The 22,562-nt window shown below is 42.3% G+C and overlaps 1 protein-coding gene across 1 annotated transcript in view; it reads right to left on the reverse strand.

Moving 5' to 3' along the window:
• Positions 1-585: 585 nt before the first annotated feature.
• Positions 586-22,562, reverse strand: part of ADAMTS20 (ADAM metallopeptidase with thrombospondin type 1 motif 20) — a 1,033,120-nt gene continuing 1,011,143 nt past the window's right edge. The window contains exons 35-36 of the mRNA XM_086919514.1: positions 12,005-12,109; positions 586-2,644 (exon numbers count right to left, since the gene is read on the reverse strand). Coding sequence (XP_086775640.1) covers positions 2,555-2,644; positions 12,005-12,109 — 195 coding nt within the window. The 3' untranslated portion in view covers positions 586-2,554. The remainder of the gene's footprint in view (positions 2,645-12,004; positions 12,110-22,562) is intronic.

Here is a 22,562-nt window from a genome sequence, read left to right on the forward strand (position 1 = left end):
ACATGGAACTCCCTCCCCACCCATCCTACGGCTGACCCAGGACCATCTCTCCTTCAGGAAGCAACTCAAGACCTGGCTCTTCGAGCAGTAGCAGCACCTCCCCCCCCCCCCCCTCCTCCCAGCGCCTTCAGACCCGTGCGGGTGAGTAGCGCGCTCCTCAAATGTGATTGATTGAGTTTGATGATAAATAATATCTTCAGGGCTTCAAAATAAGTGAGGATGCTCACAAATTAAGCAGTGAGCATGTCACTATATGTCTGTCAACCCAAATTTCGACTGAGATGTACAGCTTAGCAGCAAGTTAGTTTTCACTTATTATCATGACATTCAGGCTAATTTACAGAGAGACTATCATGCACATTGTGTCTAAAATAAATTAAATTAATGAGCTTAGTTTATTTACAATAGAATATATATTTTTGTTCCTTTTCATTTACCTCATATTAATATATATATGCCATGCACACGCCATTTAAAGTAATTCAACAGAGACACCTTGAGACAATCTTGTCGAACAGGTATCTTTTATAAATTAATGTTTTCAGATAACAGCACCTTTTACAGTAAATGTTATTTTAGTAATCCTTCAAAATAAATAAGGCTTGATAAAGACGAGAAATTTCTCATTGGTTGCGTTTGCAGATCACTTACAAGTAATACACATATTCAGAGTACATATTTATATACAGAGTGGTCATGTAAATACATATAGTTACTTAGACATTTACATAAATACATAGAACTAAACCAAGGTTCTGAACATGCATAATGCAGTAAAATATTCTATAAACAATTCCTTTTAGAGGTAGAATGTTCAAAACCAAGGTTTAACATCTTTGAAAACCCCTTATGGATGGAGGTACTTTCATAATATATATGGTAAATTCTATAACTTTCAATTACATTGTTTCCTAAATGCTTCTGGTTCAATGCAGCATACATTACTGAAGACTATTATTGTGGTACAAATGCCACAAAACTATGGAGTAAGTGTTATTATAACAAATAAACAATGATACTCAGAACGTGTCAGCTAGCACAGCTGTTTGTTGCATCGCATTTTCAATTTCTTGTTCCCTTGAGTTAAAAGGGCTACTAATGTATTGTTTTTATTTTTTTGGGGAGTCTTATATAGCGAACTCGACCCGAAGGTATAGGAGCCCTTTACATGAGCAACAGTTGCTTTACAGACTGATACAAATTAATTTTGTTAGACATGCAGAATTAAGTAATTTGCCCAGAATCACAGAATGTTGTGCGTCCATGCAGAGACTCGTACCCAGTTACCTAGCTTGGAGTTCGACCACTCTGGCTGTTAGGCTACATCATCTCTGAATTTCAGATCTAAGAATTGAGCTAAAACGCATATCATATACCACATGGTCAAGGATTTGCGAGAAGACAGAACTTCTAAGCACATTGGCTTATTTTGAGTCCCTCATTATTTGTGTGCAGTCTTCTTCGGCTGTTCTCTAAGAATATTTAGGCTCGCTCAGTTGCTCCTACTGAGTCTAAATACCTTTATTTCTGCATGTCACATTTTTTTGCAAACTTGCTTATATAGGACACATGTGTGGAATTGTATAGCTTGAAAAAACTAAATGGCTGGTGTTGAATGGGAACACCGAGACACTGTTTAAATATGGGGTGAAAATCCCACAATACCTATGTCTGTGAATGCCCTAAAAAGAACAACAATACTACTGCAGCCACATGTTAAACTGCTAGGCAATCTCTAGGTATGGTATTTCATTTCCCAACCCCTTTAAGAAAAATAACCTATTGGTGAAATCTAAAATAAATTCAAAGCTCCACCTCAAATGCCATGCTAGTTGACCAGCACCGAAGCTGAAACCCAAAGGGCACCAGCTGCTTTTATGTGAGGATGAGGTATTCTAGTATTTTCAGGAAATTTAAGAATACTGGGTGATGAAGAGAGCAACACTGTTGATTCCAAGAATGACAATGTGGAAGCTTTTTAAAGAATACATAGAGGGCCTCATTATGAGTTGAACTTTATTTCCAAAGGGATATTAATGAAAGTATCAGCCTCATCAGAATTACATGTTCTATGGTAGTTCAGTAGACCTGTTGTTTTTCACCCGGAGACTGAGCTGGCTAAAATTAGTCCCTGGGTAAACTCCAGGTGAATTGAGGAATGCCCTGTAGAATCTGGTCCAGTATTTACAAGTCTGCCTTGGGCCATCCCTTCCCCAGAGTTACCGGTACCCCAGTATCTATAAACTGGAGGATGGAGCTGCTAAATGAAAATCTCAGAAGAAAGCATTGCGGTCCTATAAGTTGAAGACAAATATCCTTTTACCTTGAATTATCAGCTAAACACCACTGTCTCAACGATTAGTGTACAGTTCATGCGACTAGAGCAGAAGGCAGCTACTCCATAGGGGTTTCTTTTAAATACTGTATGAATTCTGTAAACAAATGATGAATCACCTGTACACATCCCTGAAATAAGCATCGACAAATGCGATAAAAGAGTTTCCAATCTGAGGGAAGTTCCTCCAGTTTCCATTGTTCAAGTCAGTGTTCGCCTTTACTGTGTTTCAATCCGGAGGCCAATACTTGTGAGAGGAACACATTTTCCACAATATCCCCCACACCTTCCATAGATTTTAGTGCCATCCTGCAAATATGAAGATCACAGGTTAATGAAAATCAATCACAACATGAACAAGCATTGGCAAAGCAAATTCGCGTGGCTTGTATTTTGAGTTATAAGCCAGACCTACTTGCTTTGCCAGTGCTGAGACCTAAATAGAGTACACATGTAGATATGGGAATCAAAAGGTATAGGCAACTAGAGATATGGGACTAGAGATGCATGGCCAGGAAGTCATGTGACAAATGCGGGATTAGGACAGGGATCCGGTTGGGGGAGTTTGAGGAAAGAGAGGTGCACACTGGGAGAGATGGAGACTGAAAAAGATACTTTTTCTGCAGCCAGAGAGAAGGGTGGAGAGTATGAGGTACAAGCAAGGAGAGGTGTAGGCAGGGGCAATTGTAGTGGAGAGAGATGCTATCTGCAAGGGTTACCGGCTAAGGAAGATGCAGGCAGAGTCATGTGCAAACAGATTCAGGTGAGACCTGGCACAGGTGTGGCCTGGATGTAGGCTGTCAGTGGCATTTTCAGAAAGTTTAAATTTTCCTATCCAAACCGTTTGGTGCCTGTTGCTTGTGTCTTGGGTCACAATACAATATTGTGAATAGTTTAGCTGTTGGGTGTTGTGTACTAATCTTTTGTCATCCCAGATTTCTTGGAGCACAGAAACATTTTAAATGTGTTTTTCCCTTCTGAAAGGCCTGTCTCTCCCATAGCAAAACACTAGGTTACCTTATTACATTTAATTAGTGATAACTTTCAATTGGTAGCAGGTAGGAAGGTCGATTTTCTAAATTGGTGTGGAGTTTCTCTTGATGTGTTTCACTTTATTACTGTTTGAAATGCTGCATAAATACTTTACAGACTGCCTCTAATTTAAGCTGAATGCTTTTGTGCCTAGTTGCCAGAGGGTCAAACACAGGTTAATTTGGGGTTTGCTTGTAGCTTCAGCCCGACAAGTATTGTGGTTGCTGCTTGAGTAGGGTTTCACCCACCTCAGACAGTGACCCATTTTTTTCAAACACAATCACATTTAAGGTGGACAGCTATTTCTAGCAGGCCACCATCCCTGTGATTGTGGTAACATGCAGCGGATCGCAAATTGCAACTTGCTTAATCAATATTTATTTGATGCTCATTCTGCGACACCCTGCAATTCAGAATTTTGCAAACCGAGCAATTTACACATAGGTCAGTTTGGAAAATACTATAGCATTTGCAAAAAGTTGGTGCTCAATTTAGGCCATTTTTAGTGACTAGAAATACGACTAGATGAGATACAACTAGATGAGACCCTTTTTGTGAGGTATTATCAGAATGCCTTTATTTACCTACCTATATTTTCTACAGACACTGATGCAGGTAAGGTAATATATGCTGCTTTATTGCTTCAAAAAGAGACCTTTAAATGTGCTGCCCTGAAAAAACCTTTTAGCTTTTCCCTATACTTTGTAGTTGACGCAGAGATCTCTTTTTGGGAAATTAAAGGGAAAAATTCCCTATTCTTTACCATAGGGAGATATCCTCCCTGGTGGTGGAGACATCCGTATGGTAAAATATAGGGAACATTTTAAAAGTTTATCAAACTAGATAACAGTTTGTATGTTACATTTTAATATAAATCAATATTATATATTCATTTTACATGTAGAAGTAAAGAAAAGATGCTACAGCACTATCAACCTGATTTTGAATGACAAATTATATTACTTTAAATATACTACATTAAATACATATACTTTTTCTGAAGTTCACATTAAAAAAAAAATTACCACCTCAAAGGAAAGAAATTACATGTATTTATTATGCATTAATAATTATTAAAGGGGTGCATAGAATTAATTTAAGAAGTAAATGAATTATATTTAATAACGTTTATTACATAAAATAGGTTATTAAAATATGTTATAAATAAAAAATACGTCCTATTTTTATTTTTTTAACATTAAATTATAAATATTTATATTTTTTACAATTTTAAATTATTAAATTTAATTTAACAATATTTCTTTTAGGGTTTAAATTTGAGTCCCTGCCTCCTTTATTTTCAATAGAAAGGCACTACAGGACTATTGGTTGGCTGTGTCTGTCTTTGTTTGTTAAGTAGTAACTTAAACTCATACGTTTGGCTCCATCCCCTATTTCAGGGGTGAAGTTGTATAGCTCTACACTTTGAACAACTTTAAACCTAGATTCTGTGCATAGACCCAAGCAGTAAAGTTATTCAGAAATGTAAGATTAAATCATATGTGTAAATTTCTCATAAGTGTAACGTACCTCTGTGAATACCCACACATCTTAAAAAACTAAATAAACCCAGCACCTCACCCGCCTTCCCTTGCACCTTAGCCCCTTTGGCCGTTAGGAATCAGTACACTGGCCTAGTCTGCATATCACTTCCCTTGCCAGTCCGATCTAGGTTCCTCCTCTCTCCTACACCACCGTACTCACCTCCCCTGACAAAACTTACATGGATATAAAGACAGCCTAGAAATCAAAGAATATTGCTGTTCCAGGCTACTCCTTTTTCCAAGCACTGCCCTTCCGCAGACCTTGTGATGATGGATCCACTGATATTTCTGAGTGGGCTGCAGCCCAAGTAGATTTAGCGACACAGGGGCATATTCATAATGAAGTGACGGAGCGCTGCCTTAGTCTTGTTTGCTTAACGCTGCGCTCCACCACTTCAGACACACAGGGCTGCACCGTATGTACAAGAATAAGGTAATGCCCTGCGTTTCACCCTGCGCTGGCACTAATTGCAGCAGCAAAGCAGACACTCTTGCACCATAGGGCAAGGGTTCCGGCGTTGCAGATAAAGATTGTTTATGTACACATAAACAGCCACCATTGGCATCTTGTATCTTCTATATGTGCTGCAGCATGGAGGACACATAGAAGTTGCAATCCGTAATAAAAAAAATTAGCATGGAGGACACATAGAAGTTGCAATCCGTAAATAAAAAAAAAAGATTGTTCATGTGCAGGAAGGGCACATAAACAATCAATGATTTAGAAAAGGGGGTGGTGATGAACAGAGTGTCTGAGTTAAACAGACCACTCTTACCCAGTCCAAAGATCAGGGCTTGATCCATCACCGTTATTTATCTCACTGCCCCATCCCAGCTCAGAACCTGGCTATATGCAAATCAGTCTGTCCCTGGCCCAGTGCATCATGGGAACAGGGCAGACTAAACTACCAAGCCAATTCTTCACCAGAAAGGAGACAAGCTACCGGGGACCGGTTTCTGGCATTTCAGCCTTCTTCGGCCCGGCTTGCTTGAATCCTGATGGAGCAGTGAGAAAGGGACTCATGTCTGAGTATACCCTGCCACACCTATAGTGGCCAAAAACGATTTAGAAAAGGGGGTGGTGATGAACAGAGTGTCTGAGTTAAACAGACCACTCTTACCCAGTCCAAAGATCAGGGCTTGATCCATCACCGTTATTTATCTCACTGCCCCATCCCAGCTCAGAACCTGGCTATATGCAAATCAGTCTGTCCCTGGCCCAGTGCATCATGGGAACAGGGCAGACTAAACTACCAAGCCAATTCTTCACCAGAAAGGAGACAAGCTACCGGGGACCGGTTTCTGGCATTTCAGCCTTCTTCGGCCCGGCTTGCTTGAATCCTGATGGAGCAGTGAGAAAGGGACTCATGTCTGAGTATACCCTGCCACACCTATAGTGGCCAAAAACGATTTAGAAAAGGGGGTGGTGATGAACAGAGTGTCTGAGTTAAACAGACCACTCTTACCCAGTCCAAAGATCAGGGCTTGATCCATCACCGTTATTTATCTCACTGCCCCATCCTGCTCAGAACCTGGCTATATGCAAATCAGTCTGTCCCTTGCCCAGTGCATCATGGGAACAGGGCAGACTAAACTACCAAGCCAATTCTTCACCAGAAAGGAGACAAGCTACCGGGGACCGGTTTCTGGCATTTCAGCCTTTTTCGGCCCGGCTTGCTTGAATCCTGATGGAGCAGTGAGAAAGGGACTCATGTCTGAGTATACCCTGCCACACCTATAGTGGCCAAAAACGATTTAGAAAAGGGGGTGGTGATGAACAGAGTGTCTGAGTTAAACAGACCACTCTTACCCAGTCCAAAGATCAGGGCTTGATCCATCACCGTTATTTATCTCACTGCCCCATCCCAGCTCAGAACCTGGCTATATGCAAATCAGTCTGTCCCTGGCCCAGTGCATCATGGGAACAGGGCAGACTAAACTACCAAGCCAATTCTTCACCAGAAAGGAGACAAGCTACCGGGGACCGGTTTCTGGCATTTCAGCCTTCTTCGGCCCGGCTTGCTTGAATCCTGATGGAGCAGTGAGAAAGGGACTCATGTCTGAGTATACCCTGCCACACCTATAGTGGCCAAAAACGATTTAGAAAAGGGGGTGGTGATGAACAGAGTGTCTGAGTTAAACAGACCACTCTTACCCAGTCCAAAGATCAGGGCTTGATCCATCACCGTTATTTATCTCACTGCCCCATCCCAGCTCAGAACCTGGCTATATGCAAATCAGTCTGTCCCTGGCCCAGTGCATCATGGGAACAGGGCAGACTAAACTACCAAGCCAATTCTTCACCAGAAAGGAGACAAGCTACCGGGGACCGGTTTCTGGCATTTCAGCCTTCTTCGGCCCGGCTTGCTTGAATCCTGATGGAGCAGTGAGAAAGGGACTCATGTCTGAGTATACCCTGCCACACCTATAGTGGCCATCAGGATTCAAGCAAACCGGGCCGAAGACGGCTGTAATGCCAGAAACCGGTCCCCGGGAGCTTTGTTTCCTTCCCAGTATAAGAATTGGCTTTTATAGTTTGGTTTGCCCTGTTCCCATCATGCACTGGGACAGGAACAGACTAATTTGCATACAGCCAGATTCTGAAACTGGGATGGTGCAGTGAGCTAAAAAACGGTGTTGGATCTAGCCCTGATCTCTTGACTGGGTGAGAACTTTCTGCTTAATTCAGAGACTCTGTCCCTCACCACCCCTTGTTGTAAATATTTTTGTCCACCCTAAGCGTGGAAGGGTATTCTCAGATGTGAGACCCTTGCTCATTGCACCATCAGGATTCAAGCAAACCGGGCCGAAGACGGCTGTAATGCCAGAAACCGGTCCCCGGGAGCTTTGTTTCCTTCCCAGTGTAAGAATTGGCTTTTGTAGTTTGGTTTGCCCTGTTCCCATCATGCACTGGGACAGGAACAGACTAATTTGCATACAGCCAGATTCTGAAACTGGGATGGTGCAGTGAGCTAAAAAACGGTGTTGGATCTAGCCCTGATCTCTTGACTGGGTGAGAACTTTCTGCTTAATTCAGAGACTCTGTCCCTCACCACCCCTTGTTGTAAATATTTTTGTCCACCCTAAGCGTGGAAGGGTATTCTCAGATGTGAGACCCTTGCTCATTGCACCATCAGGATTCAAGCAAACCGGGCCGAAGACGGCTGTAATGCCAGAAACCGGTCCCCGGGAGCTTTGTTTCCTTCCCAGTGTAAGAATTGGCTTTTGTAGTTTGGTTTGCCCTGTTCCCATCATGCACTGGGACAGGAACAGACTAATTTGCATACAGCCAGGATCTGAAACTGGGATGGTGCAGTGAGCTAAAAAACGGTGTTGGATCTAGCCCTGATCTCTTGACTGGGTGAGAACTTTCTGCTTAATTCAGAGACTCTGTCCCTCACCACCCCTTGTTGTAAATATTTTTGTCCACCCTAAGCGTGGAAGGGTATTCTCAGATGTGAGACCCTTGCTCATTGCACCATCAGGATTCAAGCAAACCGGGCCGAAGACGGCTGTAATGCCAGAAACCGGTCCCCGGGAGCTTTGTTTCCTTCCCAGTGTAAGAATTGGCTTTTGTAGTTTGGTTTGCCCTGTTCCCATCATGCACTGGGACAGGAACAGACTAATTTGCATACAGCCAGGTTCTGAAACTGGGATGGTGCAGTGAGCTAAAAAACGGTGTTGGATCTAGCCCTGATCTCTTGACTGGGTGAGAACTTTCTGCTTAATTCAGAGACTCTGTCCCTCACCACCCCTTGTTGTAAATATTTTTGTCCACCCTAAGCGTGGAAGGGTATTCTCAGATGTGAGACCCTTGCTCATTGCACCATCAGGATTCAAGCAAACCGGGCCGAAGACAGCTGTAATGCCAGAAACCGGTCCCCGGGAGCTTTGTTTCCTTCCCAGTGTAAGAATTGGCTTTTGTAGTTTGGTTTGCCCTGTTCCCATCATGCACTGGGACAGGAACAGACTAATTTGCATACAGCCAGGTTCTGAAACTGGGATGGTGCAGTGAGCTAAAAAACGGTGTTGGATCTAGCCCTGATCTCTTGACTGGGTGAGAACTTTCTGCTTAATTCAGAGACTCTGTCCCTCACCACCCCTTGTTGTAAATATTTTTGTCCACCCTAAGCGTGGAAGGGTATTCTCAGATGTGAGACCCTTGCTCATTGCACCATCAGGATTCAAGCAAACCGGGCCGAAGACGGCTGTAATGCCAGAAACCGGTCCCCGGGAGCTTTGTTTCCTTCCCAGTGTAAGAATTGGCTTTTGTAGTTTGGTTTGCCCTGTTCCCATCATGCACTGGGACAGGAACAGACTAATTTGCATACAGCCAGGTTCTGAAACTGGGATGGTGCAGTGAGCTAAAAAACGGTGTTGGATCTAGCCCTGATCTCTTGAGTGGGTGAGAACTTTCTGCTTAATTCAGAGACTCTGTCCCTCACCACCCCTTGTTGTAAATATTTTTGTCCACCCTAAGCGTGGAAGGGTATTCTCAGATGTGAGACCCTTGCTCATTGCACCATCAGGATTCAAGCAAACCGGGCCGAAGACGGCTGTAATGCCAGAAACCGGTCCCCGGGAGCTTTGTTTCCTTCCCAGTGTAAGAATTGGCTTTTGTAGTTTGGTTTGCCCTGTTCCCATCATGCACTGGGACAGGAACAGACTAATTTGCATACAGCCAGGTTCTGAAACTGGGATGGTGCAGTGAGCTAAAAAACGGTGTTGGATCTAGCCCTGATCTCTTGACTGGGTGAGAACTTTCTGCTTAATTCAGAGACTCTGTCCCTCACCACCCCTTGTTGTAAATATTTTTGTCCACCCTAAGCGTGGAAGGGTATTCTCAGATGTGAGACCCTTGCTCATTGCACCATCAGGATTCAAGCAAACCGGGCCGAAGACGGCTGTAATGCCAGAAACCGGTCCCCGGGAGCTTTGTTTCCTTCCCAGTGTAAGAATTGGCTTTTGTAGTTTGGTTTGCCCTGTTCCCATCATGCACTGGGACAGGAACAGACTAATTTGCATACAGCCAGGTTCTGAAACTGGGATGGTGCAGTGAGCTAAAAAACGGTGTTGGATCTAGCCCTGATCTCTTGACTGGGTGAGAACTTTCTGCTTAATTCAGAGACTCTGTCCCTCACCACCCCTTGTTGTAAATATTTTTGTCCACCCTAAGCGTGGAAGGGTATTCTCAGATGTGAGACCCTTGCTCATGGCACCATCAGGATTCAAGCAAACCGGGCCGAAGACGGCTGTAATGCCAGAAACTGGTCCCCGGGAGCTTTGTTTCCTTCCCAGTGTAAGAATTGGCTTTTGTAGTTTGGTTTGCCCTGTTCCCATCATGCACTGGGACAGGAACAGACTAATTTGCATACAGCCAGGTTCTGAAACTGGGATGGTGCAGTGAGCTAAAAAACGGTGTTGGATTTAGCCCTGATCTCTTGACTGGGTGAGAACTTTCTGCTTAATTCAGAGACTCTGTCCCTCACCACCCCTTGTTGTAAACATAAACAATCAATGGCATTTTGCACAATGCAGCACACACAAAGGAATAGCAAAAATGACGATGAATAAAGCATTTCTCCTTGTTTTGCGAGGGTAAGACCAGGTTTTTTGGGGTTTTAATTTTGGCGTTGCTTCATATTTGCGCCACCCTTGTAAATATGGGGCAGAGTCAAAATCAATGGGTGTTGCAGTGAAACAGCAATTGCAATTGTATAGCGTGAAAGGGTGCCTTATTTACAAGGCAGGGTTAAGCCACGCTAAGTTACTTAACACTGCCTTGTAAATAAGATGAAGCCCATATAGCCACTACAACGTCACTAAAAGTGACGTTCTGGTGGCGATAGGTGCTTGTAAATATGCCCCACAGTTTGTAGACCTCTGTCTTTAAAAATGTAAATACTTCGTTTTGACTAGGTTTACACAATATAAACACCATAAACCTCTTGTGTGAGAAAAGAACGAAGAATACAACAGAGCCAGACCTAAGAATTAACAGCAATGTTTTTGTACACTTAATGGGACCTAGGCAATAGCACTGTTTAGGCTGCAAATCAGGCAAACGTGTATCATTTTAGCAAAGCAAAACAAATCAAGGAATCAAGGGAGACTAGCACTGTGTAATCTCTTCCAATTGAAACAACTACAAGTGATGTCCAATATGGAGTCTAACACAAGGACTACTGCCTGCCTCATCACGAAACCTAACAAGAGCACAAAAGGGACGATGTAAAACCTCAAAATGCCACAACCACAATGGATACTCCATCCACGAAATATTGAAAAATGAAAAACACATGCAAGCCAATAGTTGAGAAGTTGTGAAATACAAACTTTCTCTTTCAAAAACAAAGAAAAGTGCTTGCACTTCTGCCCCATGAACACCTTTCTCATTCTAGGTGCACAGAGAATGTATTCATGCACTCTGGTAACACTGGAATCCTGAGAGAAAAATCAAAAAATCTGATGCACTATTTTTGCTACCACAAACAATATCAGGATGCTTTAACAAGCCATAGATCACAACTTGTTTTTCTTTTAAATGTTTTTGACAACTGTCTTAAAGGGAAACGCAAAGGATAATCAATTATACAATATCCACACGGGTCGCTATTGTTGTCTATTAACTTTAAAAGTTCCAGTTTGTAATTTAAAGCAGATAGAATGTGACATATTAGTAAATGTGTGTGCAGTACACACATGTGCACTGTCTTTGTTAATGCTAATGCTATGTCCCAGAGAGCATCTGGAGACACTCAACAAATCAGAGGTCCACGTATGCTTCATGATATAACATCCTGTTTTCCTAAACAGTGCAGAGTGAATATCTCAAAAGCACTCCCATCATCATGGAAAAAGAGGTGAAGGGTTAGGAAATAAAAGAAAACATTACTATTAGAGACTGATGCATTTTAATGAAGGCGTCTGGTTTTGACACAGACACAATTGAAACATCTGGATAAGTCCGTGTTTGCTTAACCACAGTCTTGCTTTTAATCTTCCATCTAACAGAGAGGATATGTGATATGTGATATGCCTTTTGAGAATGCGACTTCACCCGCGCCCTGTTAAACAATTTGACAATACTCACTGGTGATCTGTGTACTTTTAGTGTTGCATAATTTCCCTGCGCAACCCATCTAGCGTCATCAGAAATTCGTAGTCCAGTCCCCGAAAGATTAATACTGAATTGTCCCTGAAAAATAAGAGAATTCGAAAATTATGGAAAAGATACGCATAAAACTGTAGTGTTGAATAACAAATAGTTAATCAAAAAAATCGGGTGAACAGCTAATGAAGCACGTTATGAAGATGTAGTTGCAAATTTATATTGTCACCATAAGATAGTGATTTGAGAAATTTCCAGTTGTCAGAAGGCTTGACAGAAAGATCTATATTGTGCCACTTTACTATGTTTTAAAAGCATTCCCTGAAACATTTGCATTCAGCGCATGTACCAAAATAAGGGGGGCACATTTACACACACACCCATATACATATACTTATATATAAATATGCATGCAGAACATGTGCCAAAGTAGGGGGAGAGCACTTTCACACACACATATATATATTGGTGTCGTTTGACGAATCTTCATGAAATTTTCCCCAAAAAGTGCACCAGTGATTCTAGTTGTGCATGGAAAGTTTCTGCGTGTTTGTCAAGCGAGAGATGAGAAAAATGGGGGAGGTGCAAAAAAAGTACATCTCCCATGTTAATTCCCATTTGAATTTTACACATGACTACCAAATTTGGCAGAAAGGTAGTTATTAGTCCAAAAAATCCTCTTTTTGTTTTGTGGTGTAAATTGATTCAGCAGTTTTCGAGAATTAAGGGAAAACCCAATTTCTATATATAGGGACGCAGATCCTCTGAGGATCCAACAGTCCCCGTGCTGAAGTGTTGGCAGTCATCTTGTGACTCAGCTTCTGCTGAGTCCCTAAACCAAAGTTTAAATAAAGGAAAGGGGGAGGGGGCTAAGGAATACCCATACCCCGTAGCTCTGGTTCTGAGCAAAAAAGGGGCAAGGCAAAAAAGCATTTTTTTTCCTATTTTTAGCAGAAATCACAACAGATTTGTGACTGCGGTGAAAAATCAAAACAAAACCCAAGCACAGGTTCCTGCACTTGTTTTTTTATGAGTCCTAGGTAGGCCAGGTCCCAGGGGCATTTTATAAAAAACTATTATTGGAGGGAGTTGCATGCGCCCCCCTCCGCATGGGTAGTTTTTCCCCTGGGGCCCGCCACCTCTCCAGGGGTAATATTAACAATAGGAGGGGGGTGAACAGCCGACCTCATAAGGCCTCCCTGGGGATTTTGAATGAAATAAGAGGCGTGCAGTGCGGACCCCCTCTAAGTTTCCAACGGCCCCGTGGACCACCACCTCTAGGGACACACAAGAACAGAGGAAATGGGAAGTGGACCAGCTCCCTATGTACCGGGGTGCCCAGCTCCGGGACATAGCTGTTTGCTCTCACTTGGAGCTGTGATAGCCCCTGCCAAGCGAGAGCAAACATAACTCTGCTTCCAGCAAACAGGCACTGCCAAACTACTCCTGCTTGCTGGCAGCAGTGTTTTCATCTGTTTCCCTGCCCACTGTCATGTGTGCAGGAAAACAGTCTGTATGCAGGGAGCTGCATACTTAGCAGCTCCCTGTGTGTGGGAGCAATGCTGCCTCCCGCAGAAGGCGGGGAGCCAGCTGGGACCATGGGGGCCTTGAGGCTCCCACCTCGGTGCCCAACTTAGAGCACTGAGTGCCCTGGGGGGATTCCACCCAGGGAGACGTGGCCAGCCCTGGGGGATGTGGTCCCAAGGGATCAAATCTGCCCAGGGAGGGGGGCCTAGCGGGGCAGAAAAACAAGCAGAAAAGGCAAAATGGAAGGCAGAATAACAAGTAGAAAAGGCTAAATAGAGGGCAGAAAAACAAGCAGGAAAGGCAAAACAGAGGGCATTCTGACACTCACCCATCCACTGAGAGACTCACATACCCAATAAGACACTCACATACCCACTCACAGACCCACACAGACACTCATACACTCACTGACAGACCCACTCAGAGATTCATAAACTCACTCACAGACCCACTCAGGCACGTATGTATCCACTGACAGATCCACTCAGACACTCACACACTGAGCCACAGACACACTCAGACTCCTGCACCCACTTACAGACCTACTGAGGCACTCATACACCCACTCACAGACCTACTCAGAGACTCATGCACCCACTCACAGACCTACTCAGAGACTTATACCCCACTCACAGACCCACTCAGAGACTCATGCGCTCACTCACAGTCTGACTCAGACACTCATGGAGGCAATCACAAGCCCACTCAGACACTCTGACAACCACTCACAGACATTCACACACACCCTCTCAGACACTCACATACCCACTCATAGACCCACCCATACACCCACTCACACACCCAGTGAGAAACTTATACAGCCACTCCCAGACCCACTCACACCCATTGACACTTACACCCACTGAGACACTCATGTACTCACTCACTTTCAAAGGTTACAGTTAGAAAATAACATTAAAACACCTTAGAAATTCACTTAAAAAACCAAAGGTAACAGGGATGTTAAAGTAAGTAAATAACATTAAAAACCCTTAGAAATTCACTGAAAAAACAAAGGGTACAGGGACATTATAACTTGGAAATAGTATTAAAAAAAACTTAGAAATCTACTAAAAAAACAAAGGTTACAGGGACGTTCTAGTTAGGCTCAGATTTCCCTTGTACAAAACAATTGACATTCAGCATTATTAGTTACCTGAACTAACTATAGCTTACACCCTGCCCTTATGCACTGCTTATGACCTCACATATTATATCACTCATGACATGGTAAGTGACATCACTGATGACATCTCAAATGACATCACTTCCCCTCCGCAGGTCCTCCATCCTGTATCAAAGATGATCTCAGTCCGTCTCACGACACTTCTGAATAAAATGTTAATCTCCGGATGCTTCCCATCTGCTTGGAAGAAAGCTTCCATACTGTCACGCCTTAAAAAAAACCTCGCTAGATTCCCACAAGGTAAAAAACTACAGCCTGAATTCTCGCCTTCCCCTTCTGGCTAAGGTTCTAGAAAAAACATTGAGTCAAAAAATGATGGCCTTTCTTGAAAATACCAACCTGCTTGATCCAATGCAGCATGAATGTAGACCCAGCCACCGCACAGAGTCAGCCCTTGTGGAAGCCACAGAAGAAATTAGAGCCATTGTAGAGACAATGGAGGTAAGGCAGCATTGATTCAAATTGATCTTTCTACTTGTACGATATGGTCAATCACTCTCTTCTGATCAACCGGCTTGAATTCATCAGCATGAGAGGTCTGGCACTGGAACTGCTTAGCTCTTTTTTTATACATCAGACAGCAAGTTGCCGCACTGGAGGACTTTACCTCAGACCCTTTCCCACTCTTCTGCGGGGTCCCCCAGGGATCCTCACTAAGTCCCACCCTTTTCAATGTGTATGTCACCCCTCTATTTAAACTTATTAGAGCGTGTGTCATTTCAGTCCTTTCCTACGCAGGGTTTGAACTTAAATTCTAGAAGACCGAGGAGTTGATATTTGTCAGTGACACCACTTTTTGGAATACTGCCTGGTGGTCCCTCAATTCAGAGTTGCATTTGCCTAAGGTCCAAAAAGCAAAGAATTTAGGACTAGTTTTTGACATCAAACTAGCATTTACTTATCACATCAATCAGGTAACATCTTCTCGCTCTTTCATGTTAAACGTCTTAAAGAAAATCATTTCCTTTCTTCCCACAGAGCTGCAGAAAACAGTAACTAGCTCTGGTGATCTCAAAACTAGATTTCTGCAATGCTTTGTAAGTGGGCACCCAGCAGCGCCTACAAAACAAACTACAGACTCTCGAAAAATGCAGCAGGTCGAGCGTTGATGAACCTTCCCAAATTTAGCTCAAACTCACAAACCATTTTTGACCTGCATTAGCTAACAATTAGATAGTGGATCAAGTTCAAAGTTTTGTGCTGGGTCCATAAGGCTCTACAGAAGGTTGGCCTTCTCTTTTCCCAAAGGATTTGTAATTGGTATGTACCTACTCGCAACCTGCAGTCTACCGCGGTAAGAAAGATAGTCATGCCCAGAATAAAAAATGAGGAGGAAGAAGGTTCTCCCATTCCACATGCACATGGTGGAATGTGCTGACTCAGCATCTCAGGACCCAGCCAAATCTCTTAAAATTCAGAAAGTCTGGCCCCCTCACTGCTAATTAGACCTTTAGTCACCCTTTTCTCCCTAGGACCATGTATGGACACCAGCACTAAGATGGCAATTGGTTTTCGCATGCTCTACAAATTATTAACATTACATAAATACTGTCAGTAGTTTTTTTGGGAATTTACCATTTAAAAAGCTGTTTGGGAGGCCAGAAAGGGGTTAACCACCAGAAAAATGTAATGATATTTATACCAGAGGAGTCCAGATATTCTCTGAATGGTCAATTCAAAGGAGATTTGTCATTCCTGATTGGCTGGCCATAACATTAACAATATGTACCAATATGTGGCAGTTGTTACAGGTCTCAGAAACATTGTCCATGCAGATGAGGTCCATTGAAGCCAATGACTTTTGGTGGGTAAGCTCAGAGCAGGTGAAATTCAAAATTCAAACCCAAGGAAAGCCCCTCACCAGCCAGATACGTTTGGTTCCTTCACAAGATGAATGGATTTCCTACTGTGAAATCTTTGGCCCAGTGGCAACACACCTTCGTCAGACTGACTGGCATGTTTATCCCAGTTCTCTGGAGGTCTTAGGAGGCAAAATATTTCTCACCCCTAGGTTTCTAAGAATGTTAATAGGAGCTCACTTTGACACAGCCAAGTGCCCACGAACCTCAGGAACAGAACTTCTAGCAGCATGTTGTGTCCCTGAAGCTTAACAGGAAGTCAGTCAAATGATCTTGGGAGTCAACTTCTTTGTCTTGGGTACAAGAGGGAGCAGCACCAACATTTCATGTCTTCTCACAGTTCTCAACAGCCAGTTGTAGTCCTTCTTCTGTCTTCCAAAGCTCCAGTTGTGTTCTCAAGAGGGTGGCCAGTGTTGCTGCATTTATGCCTGCACTAGCCTTATAGTTGGGTTGACTACTGGCCCCCTCACTATCCAAAAGAAAAACTTTCCCAGTAGTAACCCTACCTACTTTTCAGTAGTTCCTGTGCACCCTATTGCACATAATCCTAAAGCACCACCTGCTAACTAAAATCAAGACGGTACAGCCTTTCGTTCCCTGTGCAGAGCACTTGTTCTCATCCCAGAGGAGTCACCAGATAAATGAGGACATTTCAAACCAGTTCAGGGGTAGCTCCTCACCCACTGGAATTTGTACCTCTCTGACTAGGTGGACAAAGGTTGTACCTGCTTAGGTGTTCAGCTAATACGTGCCTGTGACAGGGAAGGCCTGTTTGCTGTTAATTAAGTTCCAAATCACAGTCCGGATGGTCACCCGGTCAGAAAAGCACAACACATCTGTATAGCCCAAGTTCTTGGCTTCAGCTCTGAAAGCAAGCACACACCTCATCGGGGCGCTATTGAGCTCCTGGGTGACAGTTAAAAGCTCATGAAAATGGGCTCCTAGAGGCTTTAGGCAGGGAATAGGTAACTTTCTAAAATTATCTTTTCTAAATTATTTATTTAACAATAAACAAGAATGAACAGTGTAGCTGTTACTTAGCAGAAGACAGCATTATTATACAAACTATTGTATCATTTAATGCTTTCCTATGAAACAAACAACCCTGCTTTTTTAATAATATCACAACAAAATATGTTTAATATTAAACTTTTACATATCCTACTTTTGAATACCATGCACCTTACCTTATAACTATTAAGGTCTACTTAGAGGTGACGGATTAATGTATAAATGGTGGGTTTAGACCTGTCGAAAGTGTTTATTTTAATGGTTCGAATTTGAAGTTTTAAAACAGCCCAGACAGGTTACAGTGGTAGGCCTGCAGTCATATTTATAATATATAGATTAACTTTTTTTGTAAAGTTTAAGGCAGATTTGTCAAACAATGCTAAAGTTGTTAGCAAAATAAAAAATCCTCTTCTTACGATAACTCTAACCTAACTAAAACTACAAATTTACGGCCACCAGTGTGAGATATATAAATATAGAGATATTCCACTCTGTGATCTTATGGATCTACAAGAGTGGCAATAATAAGTGAGGGGATCTGCCCGGATAGACAGCTTTATAGTGCTTTATATGATTGCCATTAGATGTTGTCACTTGAAGACATTTGCCAAGATGGATTACTTTGTTATCCTTTTTGTCATGGTCTGATGTCAATGCTGAGTATATGACTATTGGGAACCTGCAAGGGTAACTGTTTCCTGATGCTGAACTTTTTTTTGCAGTTTTTTTAAACACTGCCAGCTTTTAAATGAACAAAGTCTGCACATTTTGCAATAATAAAAAGCAATTTTATGAAACATCAAGATTTGCCATTTCCAGAAGATTAAAATAATTACAATGCCTACATTTTTATAGCTACAATATTTACTCTATGTACTGCTCTTTCATGTGATATATGACTTGAGAAAACCGCAAGCGTGATCATTACTTTTATACAGGGCTCAAAAAGTGTCAGCAGGCTTTCAAATGACTTGAACTACCATTATCAGTGGGTGTACGGGCCTTTTTAAAAAAGAGATTTTAATTCTAGCCAGCCCTGCCTCAAAAATGTAAAAGCCTATGGACTCTAGCATGAATCAATGTCAGTTTACACATAAACATTCTTGCTATAATAAGGATTACATTAGAGAAGAATCAGGACTGTTGTATCATAACATGCAGAATCATAAGCTGAATTCAAATTCTGTGCATACTAATGTCGCTGGTCTTGCTTTCCGATACAAATAGCTTCATTGCACTCATCTAAGCTGACATAAAGTGATCAATAATAGTGACTGGAGTCTCAAAAAACGAACTCACAAATAGCTTTGATAAGCACAGAAGTCAACAGAGTTTATAGGTAGCAAGCATTAGGAAAGCCAATCGCTCTGATTGTGGCACACTGCTGCAAGGTTAGTTTTTTTTATTAACTTCTTATTACAGGTTGGGAGGGTGTGCGTTGTGCTCCTGCGGTTAGAGCCCTAACGGACCCAATTTCCTTAAGAGGGTCACGCGAGATATGCCTTTCGTCACATAAAATATCACATATCTAGTGTGAAAGAAAATACGCAGTCCTGAAACAAACTGTTGCACCACATCTGACCTCGATGTCAAGGGAAATATTTGACTCTGTGAGCCTAGCTAACTGCTGCCCAATCCTCATTTTGAATTAGCTTTTTTCACTCCGATAGAAATACTTATTGATAAGATGTAATGTTGTTCTTTGCAAAAAAGAAAAGGATGTATAACCTCTTTTAGCTATGCCTACGTTACATGCTTGTTAGCATAGGCGGGAAAAAAAAGTTCCTGTTAAAAAAGAGAAATACAATTGTACATTAAATTATACGATGTATGCTTAAGCTGTAAACTAACGCCATGGAAATCTCGAAATCAAAATTGAATTGCAAAAAAATAAAAAATGCATTGGAGGTATAGGCTACCAACATAAAAAGGAATAAAAACGATAATATGCTGTCACCTACTCATGGCCACTTCATCTTGAAAAAAATATTTACATTTAAAAACCATTGGCAGATGCAGTTTTTTCACCAGTGATATTATTTAATCAGGCCTTTTGGTTGTACCATGCATTACATTATTATTATTATTTGAGAATGAAACAAGAATAAATCACCATCTAACCAGGTACTCAAATTACAGGCACTTTTAAGGTACAATACCTCTCACTTTAAAACATTATTACTCGTGAAGGAGACAAGAATACATATCCATCTAACAAAACACTCCAATCGCAGACAGATATAGGGTTACAATGTCATTTAAAAATTTGATAATACACTTTTTTAAAGGAGTTCAGGCAAAATAAACAGCCAATATTTAAAGATAGTATAAAATAGGGAAAATGTTAAAAACATACTTCAAATCAGGTTTGCAACTGAAAAAAAAAGAACTAATATTATGTGGTGTGGTCAATGTGTACAGGGCTTGTGCAATCATTCAATGTAAAGGGAGCCAAATTGTAAAGTGGGCTGACTCATTGCCACATGCTGTATGCTGGGCAGGTGGAAATAAAATGTGAGTGACAATTTAATAAACTAATGGATAAAAACAAAAGCCCCTTTTTGTATGTATAGTTTGTGTGGGTTTTTGGAAAAAACAATAACATGGTGAGCGTGCTGATGCAGTATCATGGGCCAGACCTAAAACAACAAAGGTGAAGACTACAGTTTGGATGTTCCTGACAGAGGTTAGTGGGTAGATAATATTGATTTATCATTGTATAACTAAATACCTATATAATGGAACTATACTTAACGCTATTGCCCTATTGAGACTGCGCGTCCAGTTCATTCTGTGTCTAGGATTATATTGTGTTCCTCAGGTAATTTGGCTCCCAATTGTAAAGGTGCACGCTTTATTCACACAGCTATGTGGTACTTCATGTCAATCCTGCTTTTGACGAGAATATAAAGTTAACCTCTCTTTGACTGTGTCACAGTAAGGGAGACTCAGTCCCAAGTGACTTTTCAATAAAGCAATTTTACATATACATTATGTTAGAAATGGGGGTCTCCAGCTGGGTCTCCAGTGGCTTTCACCCTGTCCAAGGAGGGACCGTTTCTTCTAGTCAGCGTAAGGGGATTGCACAGCTTAGATAACCCCTGCTCACCCCCTTGGTAGCTTGGCGTAAGTAGTCAGGCCTATCTCAGAGGCAATGTGTGTAGCATTTGTATATAAAGCACACAGTAACACAGTGAAAACAATATCAATGGACACCACACCAGTTTAGAAACATACATAACTCAAGATATCACTTTTGAACGGTTTAAGCAGTTCTGCCCATTAAACTCCATTTTAGTAAAAAGTACCTTTGATGCGTCAAAATCCAAGTCGAAAACCAGCTGCAAAGGGAGAAAAGTGTCAGAAGACACAGCGATGTGCCAGTTCTTGAGTCCCAGGAGAATGGAGGCATCAGTTCTGCTGCACGCAGGGGAAGCATTGCGTTGATTCCTTACTGTGAGGAGAAGCGATGCGCTGATTTCAGAGGCGATTCTGTTCTGCGGGGCGATGCGTTGGAAACTTGGCACACACATGCGAAGCGTGGAAATCCAAACCTGCTGGAGTCAATGCACGGTAGTGAAATAGGGCATGTTTCCATTCTTCTAGCTGTGGCCCGGTGATGCGTCAATTCCTCCAGCTGCACAGTAGGCCCTGCGTCGAAGTCAGAGCAGGGGTCTCGGACGTCGGCGACATGGTGCTCTGGACTCGGGCTACGGTGGTCCTTCTGGTCGCGAACAGGCACTCAGTCAATTTTTCAGCAGCACCTCTGCGATGTGTTGGTTTTTCATCTGCACGGCAAGCTTGCGGTGGGAAAATTGGCTCTGTAAGGGCAATGCATGTATATTAAGACTTTACAGCAGCCAAACCACCTCCAAGGGCCCAGGACTGGAATTGTACCACTTGGCAGATCCCAACTCCCAGCAGAAGAGTTCAGGGTGGTTACAGATGAATTCTTTGATAGCTCTGAGACTTCTTAACAGGAGGCAAGCACACACAAGCCCAGTCTTTGTACTCTCCAAGACAGAGGAAGCAACTGCAGGCCAACCCAGCAAAGCAACACAGCAAAGAGGCAAAACTCCTCCAGACGACTCTCCAGCTCTTCCTCTTGGCAGAGTCTCCTTTTGGCCCAGAAGTGTTCTAAAAGTCTGGGGTTATAAGTTCAATATGTATGCTCCTTTTGGCCTTTGAAGTAGGCATACATCATAGGATAGTCTTTGTAGTGCACAGATCCTGCCTTGCCCTGTCTTGGCACCAGACACACTACAAGGGTGTAGAGACAGTTTTGGGCGAGGCAAAGCACAGCCCTATTCAGGTGAGGGTGACAATTCCTCCCGCCACTCTAGCTCTAGAAGGCTCAACAGCCTGGTGAGGGGCCATCTGGATATGTAGGGAACACCTCAGCTCCCTTAGTGTGACTGTCCAGAATGAATGCACAAACAGCCCAACTGTCAGTCTAAACCAGACACAGATTTCACAGGTAGGCAGAGGCACATGATGGTAAAGCAAGAAAATGCCTACTTTCTAAAAGTGACATTTTCAATTACAAAATGTAAAAACCCCCTTCACTAAAAGACGTATTTTCAAATTCTGTGCTCAGAGAGCCCAAACTCTGCATCTTTAATTTTAGTTTTTTTAACAATCACTTCAGTTTGACAGTACTTTCAACAGTTTACTTTGATGCTTTGATTATATTATGAACCCCTAATATTGTTGCTTCTCAAAAATCTACATTTGAATAAAGATTTGTCTCCTCATAATGTACCACATTATTTAAACAGTTTCAAGTGGTGTACATATTTCAGTGTTTCATGGGCAGCTGATATCAGGAACTGTCTCATGAACTGAGAGCACAATTTGGATATTATTTAAATTGATCATTGCTGCCTTTATAGAACATAGAACGATGCGTGCATTACTAAAAAATAAAAAGCTACATCCATGATGTCAAAAATGTAAA

The sequence above is a fragment of the Lissotriton vulgaris genome, chromosome 1_1 (genome assembly GCF_964263255.1).
Source record: "Lissotriton vulgaris chromosome 1_1, aLisVul1.2, whole genome shotgun sequence".
In the NCBI taxonomy this organism is placed as follows: Eukaryota; Metazoa; Chordata; class Amphibia; order Caudata; family Salamandridae; genus Lissotriton; species Lissotriton vulgaris.